This window comes from Copadichromis virginalis, linkage group LG23 (assembly GCF_057382275.1).
Source record: "Copadichromis virginalis isolate Kocher_CV1m ecotype Utaka linkage group LG23, C_Virginalis_male_GT1.1, whole genome shotgun sequence".
NCBI lineage: Eukaryota > Metazoa > Chordata > Actinopteri > Cichliformes > Cichlidae > Copadichromis > Copadichromis virginalis.
The window spans coordinates 21,937,507-21,956,416 of record NC_140639.1 but is presented as its reverse complement, the minus strand read 5'-3'; the positions used below and the strand labels follow the sequence as shown (position 1 = coordinate 21,956,416).

General features: G+C 40.3%; 1 protein-coding gene across 1 annotated transcript in view; it reads left to right on the top strand.

Moving 5' to 3' along the window:
- LOC146680819 (uncharacterized) overlaps positions 1-18,033 on the top strand; it is a 79,348-nt gene extending 61,315 nt beyond the window's left edge. The window contains exons 19-30 of the mRNA XM_085447704.1: positions 411-857; positions 2,313-2,747; positions 4,203-4,610; positions 9,025-9,456; positions 10,447-10,710; positions 10,827-11,081; positions 11,166-11,414; positions 11,551-11,808; positions 14,865-15,167; positions 15,268-15,537; positions 15,659-15,742; positions 15,889-18,033. Coding sequence (XP_085303830.1) covers positions 411-857; positions 2,313-2,747; positions 4,203-4,610; positions 9,025-9,456; positions 10,447-10,710; positions 10,827-11,081; positions 11,166-11,414; positions 11,551-11,808; positions 14,865-15,167; positions 15,268-15,537; positions 15,659-15,742; positions 15,889-15,952 — 3,469 coding nt within the window. The 3' untranslated portion in view covers positions 15,953-18,033. The remainder of the gene's footprint in view (positions 1-410; positions 858-2,312; positions 2,748-4,202; positions 4,611-9,024; positions 9,457-10,446; positions 10,711-10,826; positions 11,082-11,165; positions 11,415-11,550; positions 11,809-14,864; positions 15,168-15,267; positions 15,538-15,658; positions 15,743-15,888) is intronic.
- The last annotated feature ends 877 nt before the right edge of the window (positions 18,034-18,910 follow it).

Sequence of the window (18,910 nt, the reverse complement as noted above, 5' to 3'; positions counted from 1 at the left end):
AATTAATTAATTTCTCAACAAATGTTAGTAAATATGTGATTTCCACGTGTGTGATGTGAGCAGCAGGTGAAGCTGCTGTTGTACAAGATATGAAGTGTAGATGTTGTTGTTCCACTCTGTGTTTCTATGTTGTTGATATTTAGTGTTTTACTCTCTAAAGTCAGACAGCAAATAAAATGACAGTTACAGTTCAGTACGCAGTGATTTCACACACAGGATTAATGTTTGTGTTGTGAGTCAGTAACAGTCTAACAACAATGTTCAGCTGCTCTGATGGAAGACGGCTTGAAAATGGACTTTCATTATATACAGGACACACATGGACAAGATGGAGTCCATCAGTAGCGTGTGGTTGTATTTATGCAGCTCAGATCAAATCATCACTAAATGTTTCCTTCTTATTGTTCCAGTGTTGTGCCTCTGAGGTCACGTCTTCATGAAGAAATCACTTTTTTGGGGAATCTGTTCTGTGCAGCAGCAGAGAGAGAACAGCAGACAGGAGAGAAGCTACTGGAGCTGTTATCATCAGTGTGCAGATACAAAACATTCCCTCTAAATAACAGAGACATGGGTGTTGAAGAAAATGAATATCAGTCTGACTTCCTGCTGGATCTGTACTCTCATGTGAAGGACTGTGAGACTAAAACAGGCTTGAGTGTCCTTCCATCATTACAGCCAGTTTTCCAGTCAGCTCCTGCAGTCTGGTCCATAAACCTCTCAGAGAGAAAGACCTCCATCCTCCTGGAAGTGCTGAAACTCCAACCAGAGAAGAAACAGGTGGAGCTGACAGACTGCTCACATGAAGAGAGTGAAGTGAGGAGTTTCCTGCAGTGTCTGCCTTATATCTCACAGCTCAGGTAAATGAACTCACTCAGTGGAAAAAAATGTTTTAATTTCCAACAATTTACTGTAATGATACAATTTAATATTTCAATATTATATTTTTGTCACCAATATTTCTGTTTACACATTCTGATTTCATCCACTTGGAGTCCATATTTCAGTTATATTTCTACTGTACCTAATATCAGAGGGAAACATTGTTTTCTGCACAGCACTGTGCTTATTTAATTATTGTCAGTAATTTGTTGCCTTGAACCTGATATTATAGATGTATGTGTGATCAGTTCAAAACAGCTGAATCCTTATGACATGTTCTTCAACCATACATAAAAAAGTAATCTTGTATTTTCAAAACATTGTTTTATTTAATTTTATCGTTGTAATCAGTAATATACTTTGAATGTTTAAAATCAGTTGTGTTTCAGTGAGTTGTTAGCAGCTAATCTAAGTTAATGAAGGTCCCTGTGTGACTGAACAAATGAATCACAGAAGAGTGTGGAGTACACAGATGTTATTATTTGAACTATTTGACTGAAAGAGTCTGAAACGCGATAATCTTCTCGCTGTATGAAAATATTTGAAATAATGTGATTAATGATAAAATTGCAGCTCAGTAACAACAACACAGTTATGTTGAAACATCATCATGAAAGATACAAATAATTCTTGGATGTTCAGAAACACTGTAAATCACTATTGCTGATGGATTTTGGAATATCGTGTCAGATTCAAGTTCATAAGAAAGAAAAGAGCAGTTACTATGTGTGAACTAGTTATATCTTGGTAAATGGACTCATTCTTAAATAGCGCTTTTCTACTCTCCCGGAGTACTCAGAGCGTTCTATACAACATGTCACATTCAGCCAATCTCACAATCTCTGACTGTAAACTGAGTGCTGTCTAACTACATTCACACACAGATGGATGCATTGGACAGCAACTTGGGGTTAGTAACTTGCCCAAGGATACTTGGCAGGTAGACTGAAGGATCGAACCCCCAACCTTCCAATTAGCAGATGACCAGCTCTACCTCCTGAGCTACAGCCACCCCCTTAAATTTAATCCTGTAACACATGAACATGTGTAGAATAATTATGATTTCCAGGTGTGTGATCTGAGCAGCAGGTGAAGCTGCTGTTGTACAAGATATGAAGTGTAGATGTTGTTGTTCCACTCTGTGTTTCTATGTTGTTCATATTTAGTGTTTTACTCTCTAAAGTCAGACAGCAAATAAAATGACAGTTACAGTTCAGCACGCAGTGATTTCACACACAGGATTAGTGTTTGTGTTGTGAGTCAGTAACAGTCTAACAACAATGTTCAGCTGCTCTGATGGAAGACGGCTTTAAAATGGACTTTCATTATATACAGGACACACATGGACAAGATGGAGTCCATCAGTAGCGTGTGGTTGTATTTATGCAGCTCAGATCAAATCATCACTAAATGTTTCCTTCTTATTGTTCCAGTGTTGTGCCTCTGAGGTCACGTCTTCATGAAGCAGTCAGGTTCTTTGTGAATCTGTTCTGTGCAGCAGCAGAGAGAGAACAGCAGACAGGAGAGAAGATACTGGAGCTGTTATCATCAGTGTGCAGATATCAAACATTCCCTCTTCATGAGAGAGACATGGACGCAGTGATCCAGTGTGCTGTTCTGCTGGATCTGTACTCTCATGTGAAGGACTGTGAGCCTGAAACAGGCTTCAGTGTCCTTCCATCATTACAGTCAGTATTTTCAGCTCCTGCAGTCTGGTCCATAAACCTCTCAGAGAGAAAGACCTCCATCCTCCTGGAAGTGCTGAAACTCCAAACAGAGAAGAAACAAGTGGCGCTGACAGGCTGCTCACATGAAGAGAGTGAAGTGAGGAGTTTCCTGCTGTGTCTGCCTTATATCTCACAGCTCAGGTAAATGAACTCACTCAGTGGAAAAAAAAATGTTTTAATTTCCAACAATTTACTGTAATGATACAATTTAATATTTCAATATTATATTTTTGTCACCAATATTTCTGTTTACACATTCTGATTTCATCCACTTGGAGTCCATATTTCAGTTATATTTCTACTGTACCTAATATCAGAGGGAAACATTGTTTTCTGCACAGCACTGTGCTTATTTAATTATTGTCAGTACCTTGTTGCCTTGAACCTGATATTATAGATGTATGTGTGATCAGTTCAAAACAGCTGAATCCTTATGACATGTTCTTCAACCATACATAAAAAAGTAATCTTGTATTTTCAAAACATTGTTTTATTTAATTTTATCGTTGTAATCAGTAATATACTTTGAATGTTTAAAATCAGTTGTGTTTCAGTGAGTTGTTAGCAGCTAATCTAAGTTAATGAAGGTCCCTGTGTGACTGAACAAATGAATCACAGAAGAGTGTGGAGTACACAGATGTTATTATTTGAACTATTTGACTGAAAGAGTCTGAAACGCGATAATCTTCTCGCTGTATGAAAATATTTGAAATAATGTGATTAATGATAAAATTGCAGCTCAGTAACAACAACACAGTTATGTTGAAACATCATCATGAAAGATACAAATAATTCTTGGATGTTCAGAAACACTGTAAATCACTATTGCTGATGGATTTTGGAATATCGTGTCAGATTCAAGTTCATAAGAAAGAAAAGAGCAGTTACTATGTGTGAACTAGTTATATCTTGGTAAATGGACTCATTCTTAAATAGCGCTTTTCTACTCTCCCGGAGTACTCAGAGCGTTCTATACAACATGTCACATTCAGCCAATCTCACAATCTCTGACTGTAAACTGAGTGCTGTCTAACTACATTCACACACAGATGGATGCATTGGAGAGCAACTTGGGGTTAGTAACTTGCCCAAGGATACTTGGCATGCAGACTGGAGGATCGAACCCCCAACCTTCCAATTAATAGATGACCAGCTCTACCTCCTGAGCTACAGCCACCCCCTTAAATTTAATCCTGTAACACATGAAGATGTGCAGAATAAGTGTGATTTCCACATGTGTGATCTGAGCAGCAGGTGAAGCTGCTGTTGTACAAGATATGAAGTGTAGATGTTGTTGTTCCACTCTGTGTTTCTATGTTGTTGATATTTAGTGTTTTACTCTCTAAAGTCAGACAGTAAATAAAATGACAGTTACAGTTCAGCACAGTGATTTCACACACAGGATTAGTGTTTGTGTTGTGAGTCAGTAACAGTCTAACAACAATGTTCAGCTGCTCTGATGGAAGACGGCTTGAAAATGGACTTTCATTATATACAGGACACACATGGACAAGATGGAGTCCATCAGTAGCGTGTGGTTGTATTTATGCAGCTCAGATCAAATCATCACTAAATGTTTCCTTCTTATTGTTCCAGTGTTGATCGTTGGAGGTCAGATCTTCATGAAGAAATCAGGTTCTTTGTGAATCTGTTCTGTGCAGCAGCAGAGAGAGAACAGCAGACAGGAGAGAAGATACTGGAGCTGTTATCATCAGTGTGCAGATACAAAAACAGTCCTCTTAAAGAGAATTGGTGTGACTTCCTCATGGACCTGTACTCTTATGAGATTAAAACAGGCTTGAGTGTCCTTCCATCATTACAGTCAGTTTTCCAGTCAGCTCCTGCAGTCTGGTCCATAAACCTCTCAGAGAGAAAGACCTCCATCCTCCTGGAAGTGCTGAAACTCCAACCAGAGAAGAAACAGGTGGAGCTGACAGGCTGCTCACATGAAGAGAGTGAAGTGAGGAGTTTCCTGCTGTGTCTGCCTTATATCTCACAGCTCAGGTAAATGAAATCTTCTTCATACAATTCACACTGCGTCAGAACAGATACCTATTTAAACAATAAAAAGTTATGACAGTTTTTCTTTTACGTCACTTTCATCCATTCTTTTGCTTCAAATTTTCCCTGAAATGAGTCATGCTACACTTTCATACTACAAACGTTTCTTGAATCATCACTCTTGGAAGCTTTTTATTCAACTCTTTTCATTTGTAGCAAACATACAAATCACATGTGTGACATAACACTGTATAAAACTGTATTCAAAGAATCATTCAGTTATTCTTATTTATAGCAGACTTTCTTCCATATAAAGTAGAGGAGTGTTTTATGGAATCACTCAGTGTTGAAGACAAACAAAACGTGTAATCACATTATAATTTGGATTACTAAAACAAATTTCCACACATCTAAATATGCAAAATAGTGTGTTATTAAAGAGAGTTTTGCAGACCTTATGAAGCTCTACTGCCTGGCTGATGGAAAGCAAGAATGGACCTAACAAGAGAGCAGTCAGGTGAAACAATAGAAAGGTTCATACAGCGCCTTCAAGGACGAACACCACCATTGAGTTTGGCAAAATGTTGGTTGTTCCCGATCAGCTGTGATTAAAATTTAGAGCACATAAAGCCAATAATATCATAAAAGGAAAACGTAAGGGCAGATCACAGATGTGGATGGTCGAAGCAACAGAACAGGAAAAAATATTTTGTCTTGAAAAAATAAATTTCACAGCAAAATAATTTACAGTATCCATTTTTATCTCATGTTAATCATTACCCAAACAGTTTATGCACAGGTGTACACTGCATATTAGAATATTTTTCTCATTGCCTGGTTAGAAATTAGGTTTGCAATAGCAAAATAATTTTACAGGATTTTGTCACAGAGCAATCATTGTTAAAAAATTTCCTTCAGGAAAAGCGCATCAACTCAGGAAAGGTATATAAAACTTATATCAACTTCAGAAATCTTACCAGGGGCTATAAACGTATTTGAAGTCTAATAAATTCACCAAGTGAGTTGACAGATTATTAAATTATAATTTGTCATCAGTATTACAGTTGTCGTCAGAAGTTTACAGACACTCAACATGTGTATCAATGAATCTTTATGCTGTCCACTTTCAAACTGTTTTTGTCGGAGCTTTTTCTGCAGTTTAATATTTTAAATAGGTGGATGAATGCAGAAAGATGAAAGCAAATAAGTACAAAGAAATAACAGACATCTGGAGACTCAAAATGAAGACTCAGAGATTGTAATCAGTGCAGAAAAGCAACTTTTTATTTTACTAGTATCTCTCCGATGGGTGAGTTCACCATTGTAGACCACGGGGTCTTTTCAGAGATGGGTGCTGTATCACATTACCTAATCATAGAGTATGATATAGTTGTGTGACTCGCCCATTTGGATTTTGTCAAGACTTAAAATTAGGGATGTGGCCTCTCTCACTGACAGGTAGCAGCTGGAATGGTTGTACAAGATGACTTTAATGATTAAAAAAGAAGATAAGAAAAAAAAACAAGATTTGGATTTATTTGGGATTTTTCACGCCAGATTAAAATCATACAGAGAGACTTAAATATATATATAAACCCCCACTAAATTTTAGTTTAAATGTTTGACCTTGACCAAACAGTTTTAGTTGACATCAACAAGCTTCCAACATAATGCTGGCTGATATTTGACCATTCTTGGCAGAATTTGGAAAGTTCATTTAAATTGGTTAGTTTTCTGACACAGACTCAGATTTTAAGTGTAGTCCACAAATTTGCAATATGATTTAGGTCCAACCTGAAGGCCATTCCTGAAGTTGAATGTTAGCCTGCTTTATCCACTCTAAATCCAGTTCTGATGGTTTTTGGAATCATTATTCTGTTGGAGCAGAAAACTCTGTGCAACTTTCAGTTGTTGAGGTAACATGAAGTTCACGAATTTGGAAGTAGTCCTTTTTCATCTTTATTATTATTATTATTATTATTTATTATTTTCATCTTTATTAGATTAGCGACTGCTGTTGTGATTTGGCGCTATATAAATAAAATTGAATTGAATATTACTATATTATTTATTATCAATCCCCTTTGTTCAATGTACCAGTACTATTGGCAGCAAAACGGACCTAATTGCATTATGCTACCACCATTATGCTTGACAGTTAGTACAGTGTTCTCAGGTATTAAAACTTCACCTTTACTCTTCCAAAAATATCTCTTTCCATTGTGGCCAAGTAGCTCAGTCTTAGTCTCATCTGACAATAAAAACCTTTCTCCATAAAATGTGGGCAGCAGCAACATTCAGTTGATCAGTCAAAATTGAAGGTGTCAATTTTGGAGCTGTGACTTGGGGGTTCCTGGATTGTTCCTGAACATCTTAGCCAATTTCCACCCATATGACAGTGACAGTTAATGCAGTGATGTGAATAACAAGATTTTAACAAACAAATAGCATCAACTTTTTACATAACTTTGGTGCTTTGAAATTGAAATATATATAAATCTTTTTTTTTTTTTTTTTTTTGTGTCCCGTTTGGATCTATAGCCATCAGAATTGTTGTCTTAAGGCCAAGAAAGATGCCAAGCGGATTTATTTTACCAAGTGGATCATCATGGCCTTGCCATATTGGTCCATTTGATTGACCTTTATTATAATTATGAATTTATTTTATTTTCAGTTGCTACAAACGGGACAGACATGACTGGGGGATAGGACAGGGAGAAAGAATGAAAGAAAGAGAGGGAGAGAAAGAAAACCAAAGGGGAGAAGAGACGGTGAGAAGGGGGGGAAGAAAGAAAAACAAACAAAAAAAAAACACCTGGGTCACCTGTATGGAGAAAAAAAACAGAAGAGAAAGCAAACAACAAAGAGCAACATAATAAAAAAAACGGCACCATCACAATAAACTAGCTAGCAGTAGATATCAGTAGATACTAAATAATAAACGATATTGTGCAGCACGCGAGATGGACAGCGCACAATGTGCTTTGAGGCAGCAGCCAAGAAAGCTGTAGTCCGCGTCTGTGAATACCCGTGTGTACACCTGTGTGCATACCTGTGTGGATCAGCATGCTTGCATTCCAAAGGTTTCTCCATGTAACGATCTGCTAGGGAGTGTGGGGGGGCCACAGCCCCGTCCTCCAGGGTATGAAGCAGGTATGGAGGAGATCAAAACTCCAGACATCCAGAGGCCCCCAGAACACAAGAGACCAAGGAAGACCAACAGAGGGGCAGCCGCGCCACTGTCCCAGTAAGAGCTGAGGAGAATCCCAGATGAGGGCTCACTCAGCAGCCGCGGAGCAGAAGCCAGGGGGGGTTGCAGTGACGTGCCCGTGAGCTCCGCCGGCAGCCAGCCGTGCCTGAGTGACCGAGCCCCAGGCCGAGAGGCCGGGGGCACCCCACCTCCGAAGTGGCCCGAGCGAGCCCCAGGCTCCAGGCCCCGATAAGCGGCCGCCAAGGAGTGAGCCGGTGTGTACCTGGACGCCCACCCCCGGACACAAAGAACCACCAACGCACCGATGTCTGAGGGAGTCCGCCACTGGCAGGGGAAGTGGTGGTAGGGGGAGATAGGCCTCCAAACCTTGGAGGGCCTGAGGTGTCCCCAGAGAGGTGGCGTCTGACACCCAACCTGACATATAGACACAGACATACAGGCACACACAGACACAAACATCCATTCCCACCCTCATGCTCTCATATGCACTTACTCCACACTCAACCAACGTGGAGACAGACATAAAGAGACGCTGTACACACGATCACACTCCCCAAGCGTACTCTACGAACCGGGTCTACGTACCCTTGCCCCTGGAGGGGGGAACTGCACCCAGACCCAGGTGGTGTTACCCTTTTCCCTGCGGTGGGGAGAGGTATATAAATCATACTCAACATGTTGTTGCACTAACAAACTCTGTTTTAATAGATGAGCAACTAAAAACTGTTAAACAGAAGATTTTGTATTTAGCTTTTTGAGTTTACCATAATGTGTGAATACATCAAATAACAGGGTGTTTATTACTTTTTGTCTCCACCTGCAGATGGAGTGTCGTCATATTATTATTATTTTTTTACATTTTGAAAACTATAAGGGCTTTTTGGAATAATTCATCTGCTCAAAGTTTTACAAAAATTCTATACAGAAAGGTTGATTCTGAATCAGAATGAACCTTTTGGGATCTCCTTACCTGGATGATTGAGCATGCATCGAGACAACACAAGGAGGATGTTGTATGGTTACACATGTGTCATCTAAACGGCAAAATGAAGCTGCTGTTGTTCAAGATATAAAGTGTAGATGTTGTTGTTCCACTAATAGGTTTCGAATTAAGTTTAATTATATGCAGAACACACATGGACCATCAATGTGTGGTTGGCAGCTGTAATCAAATCATCACTAAATCTTTTCTTCTTTTTGTTCCAGTTTCTTTACTCTGTTGGCAGATGAAGCAGCCAAATTCTTTGGGAATCTGTTTTGTGCCGCAGCAGAAAGAGAACAGCAGACAGGAGAGAAGATACTGGAGTTGTTATCATCAGTGTGCACATATCAAACATTCCCTTTTATTGACAGAGACATAGATGCTCAATATAAATGCAATTTCCTGCTGGATCTGTGCTCCCATGTGAAGGACTATGAGTCTAAAACAGGCTTGAGTGTCCTTCCATCATTACAGTCAGTTTTCCAGTCAGCTCCTGCAGTCTGGTTCATAAACCTCTCAGAGAGAAAGACCTCCATCCTCCTGGAAATTCTTAAAGTCCAATCAGGGAAAAAACAGTTGAAGCTGAGAGGCTGCCCACATGAAGAGAGTGAAGTGAGGAATTTTCTTCAGTGTCTGCCTTATATCTCACAGCTCAGGTAAATAGAAACAATACAGTACTTAGTCAGTAGTGTCTTGGAAATAATCAACTTTTCATTAACAGTGTAAAAATGTAGACAAATGACATGTATTGGTCAAGTAATTATTTCAACTTATCTATTGCTATGTGAAAACAGCCTGGTTTGATAGAACTTATTTTTACTCTAATCTAAAAAAAGTTTTCACCTGGACCCCAAATCAGCTGTTTTGTATTTCTTTTTTTAAAGTTCACAGAAATTAGTTAATAATTTATTCAAAAAAAAACTCAGATAATACAATATAGGGGAGGGGGAGTAGGTTTTTGCATGAACATTTAGCTAGTAAAACATGGGTGATTTGGCTAGTGTTGCAGCAGGTGAGTAATTGATGAATGAACCACAGGGAAAAGTACAGGAACAAAGCTCAGCCTCTGAAAACACACAGACAGATGCACACAGGAGGAGACATTGGGGCAAATGGGAAATTCACATTTCTACTGAAGCCATCCAGAATTTTGATTAAACGTTAATATGAAACATGGACAAGTCAAAGTTAGTTACAAACTACACCTTTGTACATGCTGTATACATGTTTAGTCCTCACCCGTTCACTGAATGATCATGGCTGTATTTCCCTGAGTAAGCAGAACTTCAAATTTAACATTTAGTAAGTGAGGAACTGTACATTTTCATGTGAATATCTACTGTGCTTCTTAAGTCATGAGGATCAACATGCTGGAAAAAATAACATGGATCCATGCATGTTTACTTTGATGGCCTATAACTCTAAAAAATACTAATGAAGAGGAATTTGGACATTTCTTCATTAAATTTACTAAAGTGCAAAAAATTCCCCTGATTAATAGAGACCCTGATTTTTCATGGAATGACAACAAAACTAATTGCTAGTTTTATCAGCTTGTTCATCGATGACTGAAACACAAAATGTGGTTTGTGGTAATGTGAGTAGGTCTGCCTGTGTTTTCTGATTTCATCTCCACTGTGTTCCAGCTGTGATCCAGACTTCTTCCAGAGTGTGTGTACATCCATGTTTGTAAGATCCAGAGAGGAGGCCCAGCAGCTGGAGTCTCTGCTGCAGCTCCTGGGGTTCCAGCTGCTGTTAACAGGAGAGTTACACAGGAAAAGCTGCTGGTCTGTGGGGAGAGTTCTCAGACTGTGTGGCTCTAAAGTGGATCTCGTCCTCACACCCAGCAAGATGTCTGCCAGAGGAGCCGCTCTCCTCTTTAGACACACAACACAACTACACAGTCTGAGGCAGGAAGTGAAATCATGACTCTCTTGTTCTTCTAACACCATTTATCTGCTGTCCACTTTGAATCTTTGGTTCTTGGTGTTCATCATTTCTGCTCTTTTGTCTCTTTGATCTTCAGGCTTTCCATCGACATGTCCTTGCTCCTGTTTCAGTGGGTAAGAAGAGGCAGAGTGGTCTGTCCGCTGGCTGTGGAAGAGCTTTCTCTTGTGCCTAAGAAAGCTCGACCATCACAGAGAGTGATGTTGAGGGCTGTCAGTAGTTTGGCTTCCCTGCTGAGACACTGGACAGTCGGACGGTTGGACCTGACTGAGAGCTGCATCCCTGCTCAGGGTCTGATTACTCTGCTGCTCCATGATGGTCCTCTAACAGTCAAGTAAATGTCTTTCCTGGACATCACAGGCCAAATAAAATGTACATTTTTACTTTAAATCTTATTTTATATTTATGATCTCTGCAGACTGAGTGAAGAGAGCTTCCAGCAGCTTCTGTGTCTCCTCCATGAAATCCAGGACAAGGACTTGACGCTGTCCTTCTTGAGTAAGGTTGGTGGAGACCTGACCTCCTGCTGTCTGAACTGGGAGCTTCTTCACTATCTGCTGCAGCAGGCGTCAGCTCAGACCATCACTGTGAACCTGAGGAAGAACCTCTTCTTACAGGAGGAAACCACACGTCTGCTTCCCTTTCTGGACAGGATTGTGTTTAAAAGGTGCTGAATGTAGTTTGATCTTTTACCAAACACAGTTTCTGCTGTTTAATCAGGAGGATTTGAAATGCTGTCTCATCTTTAATCAGAAGTTTATGGATCCTTTAAACAAAGTTGGAAATAAACTGTTTGTTTTCAGGCCCAGTCCCAGCTTTGTGATGAGCTCCATCAGAGAGCTCTGCAGAGCTCATGACAGTCACGCTGTACCCAGTTTACTGAGGTCACTTGGTCATGTGATCAACCTGAGCAGCAGAGAGCTGGACTCAGTGGACTGTGCTGCTCTGATCTTCATCCTCAAACACGGAGACAGAGTCAAACTGAACCTCCTGTGGACCTCCATACCAGCAGAGGGAGCAGAGTCCATCCTCTTCATGCTGGACAAAGTTTCTCATCTCAGGTCAGATATTAGAGCTCGTTCCCAAACTTTTTTTGCTAGGCCCCCTGCCCCCCCACCCGCGCGCGCACAAACCCACCCTCCAACCACACACACCCATATTTTGCTCCATTGCGGTTTATTTCACACCTCAAACATTTAGTAAACAATTAAGCAAATACAAGTAATCTGCAATAAATTACAGGTAGTAATAAAATAAACTACTAACTCTTTTACGCTACGTCCACACCTACACGGGTATTTTTGAACACGCAGCTGTTTCGTCCACACGTAAACGGCGTTTCGAATCACCTAAAACTGAGATTTTTTAAATCTCCTTTTTTGCGTTTACGTGTGGACGAGGAATACAGAGCTCGTCACGTAATGTCAAAGGTATGTGCCTTTTTCACGTCACGCTGTGCGCCACGTTATTGTTTACATGAGATGAATTGCAGATAGAGACAAAATACTGTTAATCTTACCATCTGCAGGTTTTACACGCTTACATATACACACGCAGTTACTGTCCCTCCATTTAGAAAGGCAGAGACGTCACGGTGTGATTATTTTATGTGTAGTTGTTTTTTTCCTGTGTAATAATAGTCAACATTGCTATCAATACATTTTTCGAAAAATGCCTCTCTGTGCAAAATGGGTTTAAAAACATAAACAACTGTGGGATACTGTTTGTCCGTGATTTGAACCGGGGGAACAAATCATGGCAGGATCAGTCTGATATTATTTGTATCCCACGGTAACTTTACTGTATAAAGAGCTAACATCTCCAAAATGTCAGGAGTAGTTAGTCATTACAAGAAGTGTTTGTGAACTAAAAATCAAGAATGTGGGATACTGTTTGTCCGTGATTTGAAGAGCCCAGCGCTGCTCCCGACGAAGGGAAAACTAATTCTGCAGGGGAGACCTACCTTGGCACTTGTGCAGGTGAAGCCAAAGGGAAGATTTGCTTCACCATATTTTCTAGTCTTTGGCTTAGAATGAAGTTGGTTTGGAAACATATTAGCTATGCTTCATCTCCTGCTTTGCGTTTGTGTGGGTGCCCTCTGCTAGCAGTGTCCAAGCATTTTGGGTTTTTTTTTTTCCTTTTCATACCGCACCCCCCCTGCAATGGGGGGCGGGCCCCACACTTCGGAAAGCTCTGCTGTAAACTATCCCAGCCACTTGTGCTTCTCAGTGTACGCTGTCCCTGCTTGCATCTTAAATCCTGCTACTATGTGCACGATAGTCCCTGGGTCACCTTTACAAAGCTTGGGACCTGTTGACTGTGAAAGACTTGGATGGATGGATGGACCTTTGTATATTGTGATGAGTTTTCATGTCCTGACATCAGTGGCATTTATCTTTTGCTGTGACCACCTTATTATTCCAGCTAGGTGTCTGACAGCCAGCAGGTGATATGTATTGATAGCTTGGATTTTATTCCTATTGTTCAATTGGCTTTTCCACCTCTGTCTTACCTTCTGGGAGTATTTGGCGATGGATACATCTTTAGCATGGTTCATGTTGGCACTTGAAATACTCAGATACTTGTAGCTGTCCTGTATATTTGCTATTCTGCCTTCTGGTAGCACCACCCGATCAGTCTGGATCACCTTCCCTCTCTTTGCAAGCATTTGGCCACACTTACAGTCAGAATGACGTCCCGATTTCCTCACTATAGATAGTGATAGTTGATTTCTGGCATACATCTTCATGTCATGTATGATTGGTGGCTCCAACGCCACCTAAGGGAATTACACCCCTAGAAAATATAAAGAGAGCATGTCTTTATACTTACTAAAAAAAATTGCACAGGTTTGAAATTATAATACTGAGGCTACTTTCAGACTACTTTATTAAATACATTGGTTAAAAGACAAAAACAGAAGAATAAAGCAATTGTAGCCCAGAGCACAATGAAAGTTGACATGGTCTACACTGTAGTTCTGCTTCCAGCCTTCTTCTCCAACTGCTCCAACCCGAGTGATACTGAGATTACTGTGGCAGTGGCATATATCAGCTCACTGGTTTAAGTTATGATGGTTGGGGATCGTGCTTAGGGCAGTGTTCACATCTGCAAGCACGTCCTTTCAGATGTTTCTGTATACTATGCCAGCCACTTGGTTATGGCGCTCCATTTTGCATCCTGCTGTTAAGTGCTGGGTTTTCTCAGGGGCATATTTCTACAGCCTGCAGCTGGGGTCTTGCCTGGTGTGGTAGACCATGTCCTTGTGCTGCCATGGTTAGTGCCTCTGTGCTGTCCTTCAGTCCAGGTTTGTTCAGCCATTTGCCGGATTTCTCGATATCAGCCACTTCCTCTTTGAATCTTTGTTTTTTCACCCTGGACTGTTGTTCTGACACTCACTAGTCCTTGGCATTGTTCCTTTTGCTTAGCATACAGTCTCAGGGTGCTGGATTTTGGGGTGAAACATTTCACACATAGCAAGGGGATTTCTTTTCTTAATGACAGTGTTTTCTATCTCCTCCTTTGGCCAGCTAATATCACAGCAGGATACATATAGGTGGTGATTGCCCCAATTCTGTTGTTCCAATTCAGCTGACTCTTCACGACTTGCCTTACTTTCTGAGGTTATGTTGCAGACGCATCTTTCCCAATGGCCTCTTCATGGTTCCCATTTGTTCAAAGGTACTTGTACCTGTCCTCAATGCTATTCTTCACTCATGGCAAACAGCTTGATGTCCCTGATGTAGAGCAGGTGGCAATGGTTTATACAGTAGTGGGGACTCTCTCCTTGGTAAATCCTGTACTTTATGGTGACTTGTGCAATTGGCTTAAGGTTGGACTCTAGGAGTTTCCATATCCCCATTATCTTCCCAGTGAAAGGGAGTTTTAACATTCTTACACTATTACCAAGTTTGACAAATAAGCGCACATTATCATGAAGGCAAAAATGGAAATGGACAATAAATTCCCTTTAAATTAATTTCCTGTGTTTTATTTTTAGTTTGCGATATTTGGATTTGAAGCTGATGTTAGTAACTGATCAGCTGAGGTAAACTGAGTAGTCATAATTGTATCTGTGTATGAATTGGTTTATGTTTGCCTGTATTTTTCCTTGCAGTGTTGACAGGAATCAGCTGCTCAGGTTCATCCACTGCTGTGCTGCCTGTGACGTCCAGCAGGAGGCAGCGTCAGGCCTGCTGAGGACTCTGCAGCACAGCTTGGATCTGTCCTGCTCCTCCTGTGTGGAGCTACCAGAGGAGGATCAGCCTGAGCCTCTGAGTCTGACTGCTGATGACTGCAGGGCCGTCTCCACCATCCTGACACACAGCAGCCGGGACACACAGCTCGACCTGCGAGACTGTGAGGTGGAGGACAGCGTGCTGGACCTGCTGTTTCCTGTCCTCCACAGGGTCCGCCTCAGGTGGGAAAGACCACAGAAGAGTCTAAACCAGTGAGAAGCTCGTTCACACTGGTGTTGATGCATCCTGACAGTTTCTCTTTGCTCTGTTTGTCCTGTTTAGAGTCAGTAAAACTGTCCTCGTCCAGCTGCTGTCTCTGGTTCCTGTGAACAGTGAGAGGGACACAGTGAGGCGGGCGGTGTCCCTGTGTGCAGCCCTGGGTGGAGAGCTGGATCTCAGTCACAGCACGCTGGATCAGAGGGCCTGTGGGTCTTTGGTCCAGATGCTGGACTCGTGTGAAGGGCTGACAGAGCTGGACCTCAGTCACTGTCAGCTCACTGACCAGCTGCTGCTCCCTCTCATCACACATCTGCACAAAGTCCAAGTCCTGGAGTGAGTGTCACACACTGATCCTTCTCTGGGAGGCACCAATAACCATCAGCCTGTTCACACACACTACAATAATATGATGTGCAGTGATCACTTAGAGCCTCTTGTTGTATTTGTGTTACAGTCTGAGTCACAATCAGATCACTGATGCTTCGACTGATGTGTTACTGCAGCTGCTCTCCATCAACCCCTCCATCGACTGTGTGCGGTGAGCCAACATGAATCAGTCTCCATCAGTGAAGGAGTTTCTCCTCAGACTCTCAGAGGAATCATTCACAGTCTGAGCTCACATGGATTCATGTTGTTCTGAGTGAATGAGTGACGTCTGCTCTCTCTGCTTTGGTCTCTTTCTAGACTCTACAGCAACAACATCGTGCACAGAGCAGCCTTCAAGGAACACAAGCAGTGTGAGATATGAAGGAATCATCGTCAAGTAGTTGTTGGTTTTTTCTCTTCTCGTCATCATTAAATGAAAACATTGGAGGAAGTATGAACACTGGTGCTGTGTTCATGGAGTCAGCAATGTACGACACAGTAACATTAGAGTGCTATGTTAATTTTTTTCTTTTTTCTATGATCATTAAGAAGACAGTTTATATGGAGGCTCAGGATATATCTCATCCTGATGTATCTTTTGTTTCTCAGCTGCTACAGATTTTTCTTTGATGGAGCTCAGTTGTCTAATCGAGCTCCATTATAGTAAGTAAGTAAAGTAAAGTTACTAAGTGCTTTTCACAGACAAGCGGTCACAAAGCACTGTTGACAAAAGGCTAAAATAAACAAGAACGTCAGGTGCCAAAATAGACGATACAAAACATAATAATAAAATACAGTAAAGTTAACAGGTACTTTTAAAATAAAATAAATAAATCAATGAAAAAAATCTCAGCAGAAAGCCTGATTAAACAGAAAAGTTTTTAACTGCGTTTTAAAACAATCCAGAGTCAACAAAATGTAGTTGTGGTGGTAGACTGTTCCACAGCCTTGGTGCCACAGACTGAAGCCTCCGTCCCTTTTCGTCTTTAGATGTGTTTGTGGAACAACCAACAAATTCTGAGTCTTTGAATGGAGACAACGAGCAGCAGTGTATTTAGTAAGAAGTAGACATAATCTGGGGCCAGGCCATTTAGTGCTCTGTATGTTAAAACAAGAATTTTGAAACAAATTCTAAAATCTATTGGGAGCCAATGTAAAGAGTACAAAATAGGAGTAATGTGAACATGCTTACTAGAATGTGTTAGTAGTCTGGCCGCAGAACTTTGTGTAGCTTGGGAGTCGAGAAATAGATGATTTGTTCAAGTTGGTAAAAAGGACATAACAATAATATAAACACGATGACACAAATGCATGAACAAATTTTTCCAGTTCAGCTGTGGAGACCTTATGTCGCAATTTAGAAATGTTCCTAAAATAAAAGAAAAAATCATGATTTTACATTCGAGCCAAGGCCCAGAGGAGAATCAAATATTTCTCCAAGATTCTGAATGTCAGATTAAAAGAAGATTAGATTACCAGTAGAGCTGTTTCTTCAACAGAGGAGTTACCTCAGCAAAATAGGATGGAACACAAACTTGCCTCAGCGACACGTTGATGATAGATTGCAGTGTGGGACCAACACTGGTTAGAGTCCCAGATGGGACAGAGGGAGGTAGTATATCTGGGCAACATTTACTTTGGGTTCTGTTTACATTTTGAGTATTGGTTATATTTACTTCTTTGTGTTTCAGTTAAGTACAGCGTCACCTGTGTCCATTTGTATCATGTTGTCAAGTTTTTATCTTTGGCATCTGATCCTTCATGTAGTTACTTCCTGTTTTATTTTGATATTGATTTGTCTCTGGTATATTGTATTTATATTTGCTTATGCATCTCATTATCCTGATTGGTTTCAGCTGTGTTTTGTTCCAACGCTGTTTTACGCTCCTTTAATTTGCCTATTTTTATATTTACCTGTTAAACCTGAGAGTCCTGCAGGCAGCTACCTGGGACCTGTTTTCAGCTGAACCTTGACAGATGACCATCCTGATGTTTACACATCTGAAACTTCTGTAATAATGGTGATTCAGTTATTTTATTTTTTGTTAGACTATTGAGACAAAACAAAGAGGCCAACTTGTTTTTGTTTTTTTAATCAATGCAGTGAGTCGGCCATATTTATTCATTGTGCTTTTGTGATAACTGTACTTATTCTACTCAGCATTTTTCAGTCAGGACAGAGTAGAGAGACTCTATAATCACTTCTCAGAGGAACGATGCAATAAGTGAGCAATCAGGAGAAAACTATGTTTGGTACTTTGACATAACTGGAACAAATGGGCATAAACATGTTAACATATATCGGTTTTCATATTTTATATTACATGACATGGGTGAAAGTGGTTATTTTTTCTGTGACAGTTTTCCTCATTAATGGAACATGTTAACAAAACCTTCTACCATATTAGTTTACAGCTGCAAATGGACTCAGGGAATAAATTATAAAAGGCCAAATGTCTGTAACTGATGATTCCGTCTCAGTGATTTATAGTTGTAGTAAATCATGTTCATGTTGCAGGATCACAGTCCGCTTCAGGTGCTGACAAAAGTTTCTGCAGATAAATTAAGATTTAAGACCAGGTTGACTTTAAAAATTAAGATTGGAGCATTAAGATTTAAAATTGTTTGGCCTCACATACTAAAGAGCACCAACAGGACGGACCCTAATTTACCTCACCAGTATCCAGATGAACAAGTAATAAAGCAAATTCAGCTCCCTTGTACAGTTATGTTTTTTCACTCTATTACTTCAGCCTGATTTAAGTGTGACTGATCTTCCTCCTATACATCAAAATATGTTTTTTGTTCTATATTTTATAAATTTTATAGAATATTTGTTTACAATGATTTATTTCCGTCACACTGATGGCGTGTATCCAACACAGCATGTTTCATGGAAGAATTAAAAGCTCAAACATTCTGGAAAATTATTCAAAGTACTGAAGAGAAACAAACCTGATTTCATAGCAGAAATGCAAATTGGATTGCATCATGTGAGAACAAACAACTCAAAAAAGAAAAAGAAAATTCAAAAGACAAGTCATTTCAATGAGCTCCGCAAAACACATGTACTTTTGTGAGTTGATTTCAGCCCCTAAACAGTGACCAGAGGAAAGAATTGTCAGAATAATGTGCACACATTTTAGAGAGGTTTTCCTGTAGGTACTCTGTACAAACACTAACACCAGACACCGACAGCAAAGCGTGCAGCTAGAAACAAAGCTATGACATGGCTATCCGAGGCTTATGAATTTGTGATCGCACAGCATCTCACATTCTCTCTCACACACACACACACAAGCAGAAAGTGCCGAAATAATATATATTAATAAAATCAATA